This window comes from Rhinoderma darwinii, chromosome 4 (genome assembly GCF_050947455.1).
Source record: "Rhinoderma darwinii isolate aRhiDar2 chromosome 4, aRhiDar2.hap1, whole genome shotgun sequence".
Lineage (NCBI taxonomy): Eukaryota > Metazoa > Chordata > Amphibia > Anura > Rhinodermatidae > Rhinoderma > Rhinoderma darwinii.
Window position 1 is genome coordinate 66,926,799 of NC_134690.1, and position 15,864 is coordinate 66,942,662.

The 15,864-nt window shown below is 43.0% G+C and overlaps 1 protein-coding gene across 5 annotated transcripts in view; it reads left to right on the forward strand.

Moving 5' to 3' along the window:
* UGGT1 (UDP-glucose glycoprotein glucosyltransferase 1) overlaps window positions 1-15,864 on the forward strand; it is an 83,328-nt gene that overhangs the window by 55,951 nt on the left and 11,513 nt on the right. For 4 of the 5 annotated variants that reach the window (XM_075861166.1, XM_075861163.1, XM_075861165.1 and 1 more), the window contains 10 exons: window positions 4,853-4,951; window positions 5,734-5,757; window positions 7,021-7,115; window positions 10,527-10,733; window positions 10,912-11,043; window positions 11,663-11,793; window positions 11,906-12,001; window positions 12,285-12,387; window positions 12,477-12,556; window positions 14,694-14,883. In XM_075861166.1, coding sequence (XP_075717281.1) covers window positions 4,853-4,951; window positions 5,734-5,757; window positions 7,021-7,115; window positions 10,527-10,733; window positions 10,912-11,043; window positions 11,663-11,793; window positions 11,906-12,001; window positions 12,285-12,387; window positions 12,477-12,556; window positions 14,694-14,883 — 1,157 coding nt within the window. The remainder of the gene's footprint in view (window positions 1-4,852; window positions 4,952-5,733; window positions 5,758-7,020; window positions 7,116-10,526; window positions 10,734-10,911; window positions 11,044-11,662; window positions 11,794-11,905; window positions 12,002-12,284; window positions 12,388-12,476; window positions 12,557-14,693; window positions 14,884-15,864) is intronic. The other variant, XM_075861168.1, reaches the window with a different exon arrangement.

Here is a 15,864-nt window from a genome sequence, read left to right on the forward strand (position 1 = left end):
GGTGCGGATAGAAGTTTTTATTGGTACTATTTTCGGGTACATGCGACTTTTTGATCACTTTTTATTCTTTATTTAGCAAGCGGTGGTGACCAAAAAAATTGTGATTCTGTCGTCGTTTTTTATTGATTTTTTTTGGGGTGTTCATCGTGCGGGGAAAATAACATTACAGTTTTATAGTTGGGGTCGTTACGAACGCGGTGATACAAAATATGTGTACTTTTTTAACGTGTTCATTTTTTTTCTATAATAAAAGTCTTATTATAGGAAAAAAAGCATTTTGTGTTTATAGAACTTATAACTTTTATTTTTACACTTTTTTGAAAACATTTTTATTACTTTTTTTTACTTTTTTCTCTTGTCCCACTAGGGGACACTTAGTCTTGCAGCTTTGATCGCTGCTAGAGTACATTACACTACACACGTAGTGTAATGTACTCTAACTGTCATTGTGACGTGACAGTCACACTGACAGGAAGCAGAGGAGGAACGGCCTGAGGCTGTTCCTCCGAGGCTTCCGTACATGGCAACCCGGAGGTCATTATCTGACCTCCGATTGCCGTGACAAGCATTGGAAGCCCCCACGATCACTTAGTGGGGGCTGCCGATGTGCTTCAAACCACTTAAATGCGGCGACGGCAATCCGTCGCCGCACTTAAGGGGTTAACTGCCGAAAGCAGCGGCGATGGTCCGCTGTCCGGCGAGACTGATGTCTCAGCTGTCTAGGACAGCTGTCAGCGCGGGTCTGTCACTCTGTGTTTACACAGAGTGACAGTTTGAAATGCGGACGAAAATGCACGTCATGGTGCGGGAACTAGCAGCCGACCAGGACGTGCATTTTCGTCCTTGGTCGTGAAAGGGTTAAATACACACTCTCAGCTTTAATTTGAGGGTATTTACATCCTAAGACCCCCATGCACACGATCGTAAAAAAATCTCCGCAATACGGTCCGCAATTACGGGCCCGCTCGGTTCTATTGACCGCGGACACTTTTTCGTATCGCTACAGATAGTTGAATTATGGAGCATGTCCTACTTTTCGTTTTTTACGGGCCGTGCTCCCATACTTTGTAAGGGAGAACGGCCCGAAAATGCGGGCTGCGGCCATAGACGGCCGGCCGTGCCCGCAATTACAGGCTGTGATCCATCATTCATTAAGCAGATAAAAGGTCTGGAGTTGATTCCAGGTGTGGCATTTGCATTTGGAAGCTGTTGGTGTGAACCCACAACATGAGGTCACAGGAGCTCTCAATGCAAGTGAAACAGACCATCGCTAGGCTGAAAAATGAAGAAATCCATCAGAGAGATCGCACAAATGTTCGGAGTGGTCAAATCAACAGTTTGGTACATTCTTGAAAAAAAGAGCGCACTGGTGATCTTGTGAACTCCAAAAGGCCTGGACGTCCACAGAAGACAACAGTGGTGGATGATCGCAGAATCCTTTCCATGGTGAAGAAAAACTCCTTCACAACATCTACCCAAGTGAAGAACACTCTCCTGGAAGTAGGTGAATCAGTATCTAAGTCTACCATAAAGAGAAGACTTCATGAGAGCAAATACAGCGGGTTCACCACAAGGTGCCAACCATTAATCGGCCTCAAAATTGAAAGGCCAGATTAGACTTTGCCAAACAACATCTAAAGAAACCAGCCCAGTTCTGGAAAAGCATGAAACTAAGATCAACCTGTGCCAGAATGATGGGAGGAAGAAAGTATGGAGAAGGCTTGGAACAGCTCATGATCCAAAGCCCACCACATCCCCTGTAAAACATGGTGGAGGTAGTGTGATGGCATGGTGGGGGCAGTGTGATGGCATGGTGGTGGCAGTGTGATGTCATGGGCATGCATGGCTGCCAAAGGCACTGGGTCACTAGTGTTTATTGATGATGTGACTGAAGACAGAAGCAGCCGGATGAATTCTGAAGTGTTCAGGGATTTACTTTCTGCTCAGATTCAACTAAATACAGCAAGGTTGATTGGACGTCGCTTCACAGTACAGATGGACAATGACCCAAAACATACTGCGAAAGCAACCCAGGAGTTTTTTAAGGCAAAGAAGTGGAATATTCTGCAATGGCCAAGTCAACCACCAGATCTCAACCCGATCGAGCTGCATTTCACTTGCTTAAGACAAAACTTAAGGCAGGAAGACCCACAAACAAGCAACAACTGAAGACCGCCGCAGTAAAGGCCGGGCAAAGCATCACAAAGGAGGAAACCCAGCATCTGGGGATGTCCACGGGTTCCAGACTTCAGGCAATCATTGCCTGCAAAGGATTCTCTACAAAGTATTAAAAAAAACAACATTTTATTTCTGGTAATGTTAATTTGTCCAATTACTTTTGAGCCCCTGAAATGAAGAGGTTGTGTAGAAAAATGGTTGCAATTCCTAAAAGTTCCACAGGATGTTTTTGTTCAACCCCTTGAATTAAACCTGAAAGTCTCCACTTCAATTGCATCTCAGTTGTTTCATTTCAAATCCAATGTGGTGGCATGCAGAGCCCAAATCATGAAAATCGAGTCACTGTCCAAATAATTGTGGACCTAACTGTATAATGAGACCATCCCCAAGAAATCCTCCAGTATTTCAAACTTATACCAAGTATTTGAAATTCCCCCTCTTTTTTTGTTCTTGTTAATATATTAGCTGGGACTATGGCTTTCCAAGAGTAAATCAATAAACACAATTCTTTTTAACCTCTTGAGTTAAGAGTATGAGTACCTGAATGTCTACCATGAAACATAATTCAATAACGAGTACAAATATAGTGATCGAAAATTAACAGTGAAAACTTGATGTGTTCTCATAGGTGAAGTGTTGTCTATAGCAGGAAATCTGTTAATGGGCTATTCTGGTTCCAACTAATAAAGCTTAAAAGGGTTTTCCATCTACTGACAACTGTTGACCTATCCGCCGGATAGGTAATCAGTACATGATCTGTGGGGGTCCGACACCCGGGCCCCGCATAGATCAGCTTTTCCGGTGCCTCCGTGCACCGGACGTACAAGCCGGAAACAGTTAGCTCTGGCCACGGAATAGTGGCCGAGCTGCAGTACTGCTACTCTGCTCCTATTCAAGTGACTAGGAGCAGTTCTGCAGCACGGCTGCTATGCTATGTACGGAGCCAACTGCTTCTGGACTCCGTACATAGCATTATGTGCCACAACATCCGGTTCCCGCGGGCCACCGGAGCGGCTTATACGTGCGGGTGTTGGACACGCACCGATGACATACTGATGACCTATCTGGTGGATAGGTCATCATTTGTCAGAAGGTGGACAACCCTAATTCACAAAAATATGGGTGTGGTAGGTATACGTTCACTTGTATTGACTTATATTTAGAACTGCCTGTGTAAACGTTTTAAAACAAATTTTATTAAACATAATTCATTATTAAAAAATGTAGGGCAAAAGTTGCCAAAGAAATCAGCTACAGGCGTTGGCAAGCAAATCCGGATTGCACACAATAGCTTGCGGGGTGTGAACATGTAGTCAGCACCAAAATAGCAGTGCCTAGCATGTAATAAACACCCCACACATTCACAGCTGCTACAGATATAAAAAGACCACTTCCCAACGCGTTTCTGCACCAAGTAGGGGAGCGTCCTCAGGGGTATATCTTGTCTTATTAATCTTTATTGGTAAAGGGCCGGTCAGCATGTATTATGCTGTTTAAATTTCAGTTACGGCACGTATGAGACATCTGATGTCGGTCCAAACACGCGCCGGCAGAACACTGGGATCTTATGCACATCAAGCCCCACCTCCCTGGCTGGAGGCGTGATCAAGCCGCACCAATCAAAACACAAGACGTCAGAACAGACGCCCAATCGATCAGCCGGCCCCCTGGTAACCACTCAGCCAAAGGGATCGATGCAAACCGCATCGTTAGTAACATGGGGGGAGCCAAAGGCGGCCGAACCCAGCAAGACGACATAGCACCAAACTGAACGCTGTGATACAGCAAGGGAAACAGAATCGGAAAATGACAGCCCGAAGGCCGTAAATGGATGCGCGTACAGCACAGAGTAGAGAGCCAGGACGACATAGACGCCGAAGCCAAGGCACAAACATACCATAAAGTACGCACATCAGGATCCAATTAAAAATGCAGCAAATACACCGCATAGTAACATAGGCGAGTCACAGAGAGAAAGCATTATTGTATAATGAAAGGTTATGCACATTTCTAATAAACTTTCTTATTATTTCCTCTCCGTTCTAAAATCTTTGCTTGTAGTCAGTGAATAGGAACTCTCATTGTTTACTTCCAGAGGGTGAAGTGATACGATGATCATACAGGTGTACATAGCTCTGATATCTGTACTGTAAATGTAACAAGCCATACTGCTGTGTGTCCATCCCATGATCAGGACACATTTTACTTCTCTGGATGTAAACGAGAATTTTTTTATTCAATGATCACAAACAGGGATCTTTGTAATGGAATTACTAGAGGAATTTACAAAAACGAACTGTAAAACTGTCCTTGTTGCCCATAGCAACCAATCAAAGATCAGCTTTCATTACGCTCCGCTCTGATTGGTTGTTATAGGCAACAAGGACAGTTTTACGGTTAGGCAGTTTTGGTAAATGAGGCCCTTATGTATATTAGAAATGGCATACATTTTCATTATAATGTATAACCTTTTTTTTTTTTTTATATATATTTTTTATTTTACTGAAACCAGAATACCCCTTAAAATAAGCCTCCATCTTTATAGTTATTTATAGTGACTATCACAGTTTGTTTCCTTAATAAATCCCAGCAGATACTAATGTAATAATTTATTTCCATGCAAATATTGATTATGATTCTCGATGTTTCACATGATGATTTCTGCGCTTCTCAGATAACTTCTTCGTGGATGATTATGCCAGATTTAGCATATTGGATTCCAACGCTAAGAGCGCAGCAATAGCCAACAGTATGAACTACCTCACCAAGAAAGGTAAGAAAAGAAGCAAATTTAGTGTTTCCGTGCGTGGGGCGATCGTGTGCATCCTCTTGTCAGTTCAGCCATGAATGCGCTATTCTTCTCATGACTAGTTGTGGACAGAAGAAGAAACTACTTCCTGTCAGCCATATTGGTGCCCATGGTGCTAATATCTTGGTCAGCTAGCAAAGCACACAAGCCATAAATCTATTCATGTCATCAGTCCCAAGTCTTTTCCTCTTGTCAGCTCACCATGGCATCCAATCACTGTGAAACAACACAGTCCAGTGCAGGGGTCCGCAACCTTAGGCACCCCAGCTGCTGTGAGACTACAATTCCCAGCATGCCCTGACAGCCTTTGGCTAGAATGATAACGCCTTTGGCTGACAGGGCATGCTGGGAGTTGTGGTTTCTCAACAGCTGGAATTCTGATGGTTTCTGAACCCTGGTCTAGTGCATTAGAACTTGAAAAAAAAGGTTAAATGAGAGATTTAAAAAAAAAAAAACTGAAATAAAAAAAACTTTTAGCTTTAACAAAATACGAAGAGTTTTATTATGGACCCAGAATAGTTTTGGTTCATATCCCTGGAAATGTACTTCAGATATGTTCTCAGTTATAGACATTGCTATGTTTGTCCACTTGACCAATATCCGTCTCCTGTGGTTATTCCATGGTCTCTTGTATTCGGGATGGTCCTGCATTTGGCGGGTCAGCACTCATCGCTTATTCTCTTTACACTCATTACTTTTTTTTTTTGTTTCTTCTCATTTCATCTCTTTCTGTTTGTCTGGTCCAGGAATGTCCTCCAGGGAGATTTATGGTAATCTGACTTCACGTTCCTCGTCTATTACTGTGCATGTTATACCTTGCCTGATGCTTTATGTCTTAAACTATAAAATATAGATATAAAATAAGCGGCTGTATAGGACTCAAGTGACTATTAGCCTTTCTAACATCGTGACCTCACTAATTCTCCTCCATTACCTCGCTGCTGGTCTTCTCCACCACTGTAAACTGTGGCAGCAAAAAGCCACCATGGTCAAGCGTCGTGACAACACGTCGTGATTTAGCTTTCCAAATAACAAGCGGTAAGTTAGTGGAGGATAATTGGTAAGGTGAGTTGTAAGAAAGTTTATTTGACTATTTATGCCTTTTATTTTAGATCTGGGAAAACCCCTTTATAAATGTGCATGTTCCTTTATTCTCTGCTTGTGGTTCCGTCAAAGTCCCCTAACCCTGCATGACGTCTAATCTGTTTTTTTATTGGCAAAAAAATGTACGTACATTTCCTACAGCATAGACAAGTGCATCTGATGGAAAAAAATGTCACTTTATTTTATCTTTTAACTCCTCGGTTGTCTCTTCTTTTTACATTTTCTATTAATGTGTACGTGTACTTTCATAAAACGATTGACATGTCACAAGCTTTTATCAGTGGGGGTCCGATCGCTAAAATGGAGCGGCAGAAGAGCTCAGGTGAGCGCTGAGCTGTTTGGTTTCTGATTGGCTCTGCTTGGCTTTTCTTGGAGAGGTGTACAGGTTCAATAAAAAGTCTATAAGTCCGCACACTGCTTCTAGGAAAGCCGAGCAGAGCCAATCAGAAACAAAGCGGCTCAGCTCTCACCCGAGCGCTTCTGCCACTTCGTTTTAGCGATCGGTGGGGTCTTAGTGCTTGGCACCCCTCAATCAAAACTTCTGATATGTCACTATGATGTGTGGAAAGTTTTATTAAAGTACAGGCACACTTTAAATTACCCATAGTACAAGCCCTACAGCTTCTGTTATGTCATTGCAGTTTATAAGTTACTGAACTTACCTCCTTCCTCCCGTGTTCACACTGCACAGTCTGAAGCACCCTGTGGGATGCTTTGGTCTTATTATATGTCGTCTTGGTAGTTCTCAGAGGTAACATTACTCTATATAAGTATTATGAAGATGCTTCATTTGGTTTCATACATTTCCTGTACACATTATGTACATATATAGCGTCAGAGGTATACGCTGTTGTGTCTATGTGTAATGCGTCATTTAGATACATACAATACGAATCTCACAATACCAACTCTTGCATTGTTTGTTGCAGATGATTCTTTTGTCAGACCCGTCACGTTTTGGCTTGTGGGAGACTTTGACAAGACCTCAGGACGTCAGCTTTTGTATGATGCAATTAAACACCAGGTAACTAAATGGCAGAAGAATCGCAGCATTTACTTTAGATAAATATTGACCGAACTAATAATCTAAAGGGGGAGTCTGCCTGTTATCTGGCGCCAGAGGAAAAAAAGATCAGGCATATTGGATTCCGACATGCCCGATGGTTTCCTTCCCCCGGCAGATATGTGCCACCCTTTCCTTATTTAAATAGCTCAGCTGATCCAATCACGCATCTACGAGGGGGGGGTGGGAGAGATATGACCAGCTGTACATGACCTTTACTCTGTGCCATGTGGAGGAGATTCTTTGAGAAGGGTTATTGTAATCTTGTATCTTCTGAATATTTACAACTTCGTAATAAATAAACCCCAAAAAAATAAATAAATCTGATTCTTTCCAACTTCTATAAATTTTACGGTAATTAAAGGGAATGTGTCGCCAATTATTATTATTTTTTTTTAAGTAAGTTACTTATTTTTATTATATTTTTTAAGTTTTTTGCTGTATTTGTCTTTTTTCTTCAACAAGGTGGGAAGTATTAAAAATTAAATAATAATTTGACATGTTTTGCTATGTTGGCCACCAGAGGGAGCACTTCCCAGAATTACAGCAAGGTGAATAAGGGAAAGCACCCAGATTTACAGCTGCTGTAAATGTGGGAGGGAGACTCACCCCCCCTCCCTATTTTTGGCTACAAGCCAGGAAAAGGTGTCTTCAAATTGCTAAGCAGTGTCTGACTCCCATTTTGGGAGTGATTGTACAAATGGCAGCTGGCAGAAGCTATAGGACACACCAAAAGGCTAAGAATGATGAAAGTCAAGAGGGAGACCCTGTGATGAATTACTTTTCAGTTGACAGGTTAACACGGTGTGTATTTGACGTGTTTTTTGGCGCATTTTACGTGCCAAATACCGCTTCAAAAACTGATTGATTACGCTTTTCATTTACATAATTGGTAAAGCGCGCTGTTAGTACATACAACGCACTTTTGTACACACGCGTTTAAAAAAAATGCATTGTGTAAATAAAGAAGTGTCGAGTCAATTCAAGTACGATCCTGTATATGACCATCTGTTGTGATGGCCGGGCACTGGGGTGGCCACAGGCTGGTATTATCAGGCTAGGAAGAGCCAAAAACCGTAACCCTTCCCACCCTGCTAATACTAGGCTGCTGTTGTGTTGTATCTGGCTGGTTATAAAAAAAAATTTTTTAAAAATCGACGTGGGGTCCCCCCCACTTTCATAGCTAGCCAGATACAACACAGCAGCAGCCTAGCATTACAAGGGTGGGAAGGGCCACGGTTTTTGGCCCTTCCTGGCCTCATAATACCAGCCTGGGGCCGCCCCAGTGCCCGGCTATCACAACAGATGGTCGGGTACTGGATCGTACCCGGCTCTTCCTGGCACCCCTGGTGGCGCTGGGTACAGGGGTAATAATGGGGGGTTAGTTGCAGCCTTTTTACTGGCTAACACTAGCCCCGCCTTAGTAATGGACGTTGTCAAACAGACAACTGCCGTTATCCAGGCGCTAGTAAAGTATTAAAAAAACACAGACATAAGAAAATATTTTTATTGAAAATAAAACTCCCCCACAAAACCCTCATTAACCATTTTATTAAAAAAAACAAAACCCAAAAAAACGTAGATCATCGCAGTAGTCCAACGAATCTACGACGTAGTCCAATAGGTCCAGCGGAACCTGCAAAACAAGAAAAATATAAATACTTATACTCCCCTACAGCGACTTCTGTCTTCTCCCCTGCACCACAATATATACTACAGGTCCCTGTACAAGCACCCTGCACGCACCCCCCCACGCAAACCATCACACAACCCCTCCACAAGCACCCTGCACACAACCCCCGCCCCAAAGACACCCCCCAACATCACCTTGCATGCACCCCCCCACACACACTCACCATCACACAATCCCCCCCCCATAAGCACCCTGCACACAGGGGGGGGGGTTGTTTGTGGGGCAGTTTCATGTTTGGGAGGGATGTGTGTGTGTGGGGGGGGGGGGGGTGTGCTCGCTGGTGATTCTTCAAAACAGCTGATAAGCGGCTATGAAGGATCAGCGGCGCCCGTTCATACTCCGCTGCACAAAAATAGGACACCGCTCTGCTTCGCACACTACACAGACACTGCCCTGCTGCGCACACTACACACACACACACACACACACACACACACACACACACACACACGACTGCTGCGGACACTGCACACACACACACACGCACACGACTGCTGCGGACACTGCACACACACACACACACACAGCCCTGCTGCACACACTACCAACACACACTGCTCTTCTGCACACACTACACACACACACACAGCTCTGCTGCGCACACTACACACACTACAAACACACCTCTGCTGTGCATACTACACACACACGCACACACAGCTCTGCTGCGCTCGTACTACACACACACAGCTCTGCTGCGCACACTACGCACACTACACACACATCTCTGCTGCGCGCGTACTACACACACACAGCTCTGCTGCGCACACTACACACACATCTCTGCTGCGCGCGTACTACACACACACAAAGCCCTGCTGTGCACGCACACACACAGCCTGCTAGACACACAGCTCTGCTACACACATAGCTCTGCTACACACACACACAAAGTTACAGCAGGTGTGCAAGGGGGCCACGAGAGGGGGTGGGTGGGGCCGCGAGAGAGAGACAGACGAACACACACACACACACCTTACCTGCAGTGCGGCCAGTTTTCAAAATGGCGCCGGCTTTCCACCTAAAAACCAGCTTCTACGTTGGGTCGCCCTGAACTGCACATGCTCAGTACAGAGCGAGACAGCAGAAGCAGAGGATGTAATGAACAGGCCCTATTAGTTATGTCCTATGCTCTGTACCCGCCGTATTCCATCTGTGTATGTGTCGTGAATTGACACATACACAGATGAAAGAAAACATGGCTGCCCCTAGTAAAGTAAGAAAGTGTTAATAAAAAAAACCATTCTGTGTGAAAAAATAAATAAAGTCAATATAATATTTTATTAAATAAAAACACATAAATTAATAAAAAAAAAAAATCATGACACCTTTCCTTTAAAGGAACACACAAACTAAAGTGAGAAGCTTTTAGAAGAGCTGCTGCTATCACATACTGTCTATGTCTATGAATGTACCTGGAGGCTGTGAGGTAAAGTAGTGATCATAGGGACTTCTTTCAGTGATCCTATGGAATCCATCCTCCCCTCCCTAACCTAAATTGCTGCTAACAGGAAGCAGTAGACCGCATCTAGCTGCACAGCATTGTGGGATATACTTAAGGTTTAGTGTGACTTTAAGGCATTCAATAAATTTGCTGTTTACTATAAGACCGTGCACTGATTTGTGGCCCTTTCGCTGCGCACCTAGATTACATGTCTTTTTTTAACTTTCCTTTCTAGAAAACTAGTAATAACGTAAGAATCGGCATAATCAACAATCCCAGCGAGGATCCGTCTTCTGAAAACACTCGTATTGGCAGGGCCATCTGGGCAGCTCTCCAGACCCAGACCTCCAACAACGCTAAAAACTTTATTACCAAGATCATCAAAGAAGAAAATGCGGGAGCGCTGGAGGCCGGACGGGACATGGCAGAGTTTGCTGTTGGGGTACGTTATGTAGACGGATAATGAATTACTTGTGTCATATGTATGTAATCTATCTAGCAGCACCATCAATGTATTGCCATGCCAAATCTTCCAATGCTATAGGAATTTATGTTGAAACGACACATATTGTCCCATATTGTCACCTCATGGCTCTGTGTTCTCTGGCTCTGTCCCTCAGGGAATGGACGTCAGTCTCTTCCGTGAAGCTTTTGACTCCCCTAAGGTAGATTTTATACTCTCCCATTCTGCGTACTGCCGCGATGTCCTGAAGCTGAAGAAAGGAGATCGAGCCATTATTGGCAATGGAAGGGTGAGTTCTTGTAAAGAACGAGGGCTGTGCATTGTTATTACAGAAGGTGTTTGCCGAGGTCTGGTAAATATATAAATACATTTTGGCTGTACATGGCTAAATATGATAAATGTGGTTATGAAGGGGATGGTAATGAGTCCTGATGATACAAAATGCTCAATAACGTACAAGAAGTGTTGACGGAAGCATGAATGTCACTGCAGGTGGGACAATCATCATCATCATCCTCCTCTGGCAATACCTGCTGATCGCCGGGGGTTGCAGCAACCAGTCTGGATTTGTAAAAGGGGTTGTTGACTTGGCTAATTTTGTCTCAGCAGGATAGCCCCTATGTCCTAGCAGGGTTTATTGAAGGCATACGCTTGGACCCCCATCTTTATTAGCCACACCCACTCTGGAGAGCTCAATGTGACCACGTACTATGCGATCAGCCATTCTTCTGATCGGTTGCATGATCTTTCAGCCGCTTGTCTCACGCGTCATAAAAACACGGTGCATGAGATTAGGGCCTCAGTATGAAACCGTGCTCATGAAGGGGTTAATGTGACCAGACTTCACTATATCCGGGAAACGATTGCGAGTATTTTTCCGGCATACTCACCCTTTGTTTTCTGTGTAGATTATTGGACCCCTCAGGGATGGGGAGATATTTAATCAAGACGATAACCACCTTTTGGAGAACCTAATTCTCAAGACTTCTGCACAGAAGATCAAGTCGCACATCCAGAAGCTGGGCGTGGAAGAAGATCAGTACGTTCTTATCCGATATGAAATGCGGTCACATCTTATCTTTAGTCTCGTGCTGTTGATTCTGTCATTATATTACTCCCAGACGGTGTAAATTATCCTTTACTCTATGCAGTGCCAGCGATCTGGTCATGAGAGTGGATGGTCTGCTGTCCTCTCAGCCAAAAGGTGAAGGGAGAATGGACTACCTGCTCACTGAAGACCAGCACAGGTGAGACATAATTCTACAAAGTGCTACAAGTAACGTAAAATGATGTTTTTGGCCACTCATACTACTGGTAGCCGTGCCTGAAGGTGTTTGCAGGTGGTTTTGTGGATTTTTTTTTTTCGGGTCCACTGGATAACCCTTTTAAACATCCTCCGAGTCCCCGGTTCTTGTAGTTGGTGGGGTCCCTGTTATCTAGTTTGATAATTACACAGGATACGGATTAGAATTTGTTCCCATATATTCTTTATAATGTTCTAATAGTTTACATGCATTTATGTTTCTTCAGTGCCATTAAGATCAGACCTAAAGAAGGCATGATGTACTTTGAAGTGATGGCTATTATGGATCCTGTGACAAAAGCAGCACAGAGGATTGCACCTTTACTTTTAGTACGATTCTTGATCACACAGAAACTCAAAAGGGAGTAAAGAGTCATTCGGAGCCCTGACTGTAAATCCTTCCCTTCTGTCATTCACAGGTTTTAAATCAGATCCTCAATATGAATTTACGAGTGTTTATGAACTGCCAGTCCAAGTTATCAGAAATGCCCCTAAAGAGGTAAGAATGTGGTTGTTAATGGCGGCTTCGCAGATCCCATTTTGGCTATGGAACGGTTATCCTCTATGTTTTACTATCCCGAAGGCAAGAGGATAGCGAGGAAAACTGCATTTATAGAGGTTTCTCCCACAATTGCCGTTCATCACCTGTCCTCAGGATAGGGGATAAATGTCTGATCGCTGGGACCCCCACTCATCTGTTGTTGAGACAGGAGATCAAAGTGCTGGCTTTCTTTTATTAACCCTATGGAAACACAGCAATGTTTTTTTAATTTATTCTTTTTGCCTTCCAAAAGCTATACCTTTTTATTATTTTTCCATCGATATAGAAGTATGTGGGCTTGTTTTTTGCGGGACGAGTTGTAGTTTTTAATGTTACCATATAATGTATTGGGAAACTGGGGGAAAAAAATATTTGTGGGGTGAAATGGTCAAAAAACAGCGATTCCGCCATTGGTTTTTGGGTTTCGTTTTTACGGTGTTCACCATTCAGTAAAAACAGCATGTTAAGTCTATTCCATGGGTCAATATGATTACGTTAAAATGCCAAATTGTTAGTTTTCTTTGTTTGATCACTCTTAGGGTATGTTCACACGGAGTGTTTTCAGGTGTAATTCGGGGCGTTTACGCCTCGAAAAACGGACGCAGAACGCCTCCAAACATCTGCCCATTGATTTCATGGGAAATACGACGTTCTGTTCCGACGGGCCGTTTTTTTTTTACGCCTTGTTTTTCATTGACTAGAAAAACAGCTCCAAAAACGGCCGTCAAAAACGCAGCGAAAATCATGAGTGGTTTAAAAAACATCTGAAAATCAGGAGCTGTTTTCTCTTGAAAACAGCTCCGTATTTTCAGCCGTTTTTGATTTTTTTGTGCGCACATACCCCTACAAAGGAAAAAATATTTGTTCAAATTTGTCTAATTTTTTTTGGGGAGCGAAGGTGAACTAAAAACTGAAATTCTGGCAGTTAAATATTTTTTTTACATCGTTTACCATTTGAGTTAAATAACGTTATATTACAAAAGTTCTGACTTTTACGGCAGCTATCAGTTGTTGTTTTTCTCTTTTTTTTATATATATTTGCGGAAAAATGGCAAAAAGTTTTTATTAACTTTGAATATATATTTTTTTAACGTACATTAAAAAAAAAAGAGCCGACACCCGCTCAGTATTGAGTTCGCTTAGCCCGTGAACCCGCTCCAAATTTCCTCTAGGTGGCTGTCACGTACATGTACGTTGCATGTCGCCAAGGGTTAAGGTTTATAATAGATTCCGTAAGTTAAAGGCTTCACCCCACAGGTTTCTGCACACAAGAAAATGACAGCCCTCTGCGAACACTAATGCCGTCTAAACACTATAAATAAATATGCCTTGCTGCTGAATCTACTTACAACAGTGAGGTTCTTAGCGCACATTTTCATCAAATTGTGTGAGCCCACTTACAGGTTCCTGCCTCCAAACAACTATATCCATATTAGAAATATTCTTAGTGTCCAGAATTAAATAGAAAATAGCAGTGATTTGTTACAGACCCCCCGATGTAGGGTTGTGTACCCTCCCTTATAGATGATCTGCATCGTATCACATTGTGAGCGGCAGAAGAATTGACATTTTATACAGAGAGGATTTACAAGCCCTAATCCTGTTCTACATGCACATAGGACAATGCGTGTTTCCATCTCGCCGCGGTTTGCCTTGGCATCTTGCACCTGTTGGCACGGACGTGTTCTGAAGCTTCCACAGAGCGACAGATTGATAATACACGCTAGCGTCGATGAACCGCACTAGTGACTGCAACTAGTGGACTGCGCGCGCGATTACTGTAATCCCTATCAGCATGGGGATTTATCAGTTCAGCATCTCTGTTCTTGGCGGCTAGAAGTGACTGGTAACGTTTTCATGCTTCTATAAATCCTGTTAACCGAGTTCATTGGGAAAGCAGCCATTGCCCAACTCCTGTGGTTTATGGAAATGTAATTCCACCGCTAGACGGATGAGTATCCTCGGAGTTGAGCTGCAGCCGCGAAGCATCACATTACACGAACACACAAATAATTCTAACACATGGTGTCCATTTCAGTTGTATTATTACTGCTTTGCGCTGTGTGGGTAGTAACATCACCCCTCTGTTTATTAGCTTTTACCGGTACGTGTTGGAGCCAGAGATCGTCTTCACTTCCGACCATAAATTATCACCTGGTCCTATTGCCAAGTTCTTAGATATGCCACAGTCGCCCCTCTTTACTCTGAACCTGAATACTCCTGACAGCTGGATGGTAGAGTCGGTGCGGACACCATATGACTTGGATAATATCTATTTGGAGGAGGTAATGTTAAGGCTGTGAAGCTGAATTTCCTCTATATACTAGACATATTATTGTTCTCTCCGGGAAAAATAGCTCAGTGTGACCCTGACATGTCTGTTTTAGTAAATACTTGTACTTATACTACACCAAAAAGAAGCATCTTTCCTTTGAAACAAACTCATTACGCCGTTCCTCTGTTGTTCCTACTGGAAATATATAAATAAATTGACAACTGGGTGTTAACCTTCCTCTTGTCATAGAAGCGTGTCCCTACTGTTGTGGAAGTCAATGGCTCAAAATATATTAGACTGAAATTTAGACGAGTGTTCCAACCGACACTCACGCCAGGAACTTTATCCAGCATCCTAATCAGGAGATTTCATATCGATATGAGAGAGGAAGAATAAAACACACAGACAATGCTCGTATACTCAAAATACTCCTCTGAGGGTTTATTGCCAAACTCAATTACAATAATATCATTCAAAAGGGGTGTAGACTTGAGGTTAACCAATCAGAGGCAATGTGACAATAATTCTTATTCATCCAATAGCAGACCATAAGAATATTTCAAATGCTTTATTATAATTTTTCATTAAAATGCTGACATCAGGATTGCACCTGGAGGCGAGCATACAATGGGGTGGTGTTAACTGTGCTTTCCCATAGGGGGAGTACATAAGATAAGGAGAAATAGTTGCACTTTATGCCTTGGCGTTCAGCCAGACCGCCATGTGAACATTTAGAAGGACATAAGAATAATACACAATAATAACATATTTTTTGCAGACTCAAGCAGAACTATGTAGCGGAAAAGTCATTAGAAAACGGACAATACATATCTTCTTAATTCGGCATCCTGCTTGATAATTCATAATGTAATTTAATACAGAGAATATAAGTAAACTGACCATCCTGCACACTACACACTGACCCTGTCCAATCAGTACTGACAGTGCCTGTGTGTGGGGTCACGCCCTGTTGACAAGCGGGATGGTAACA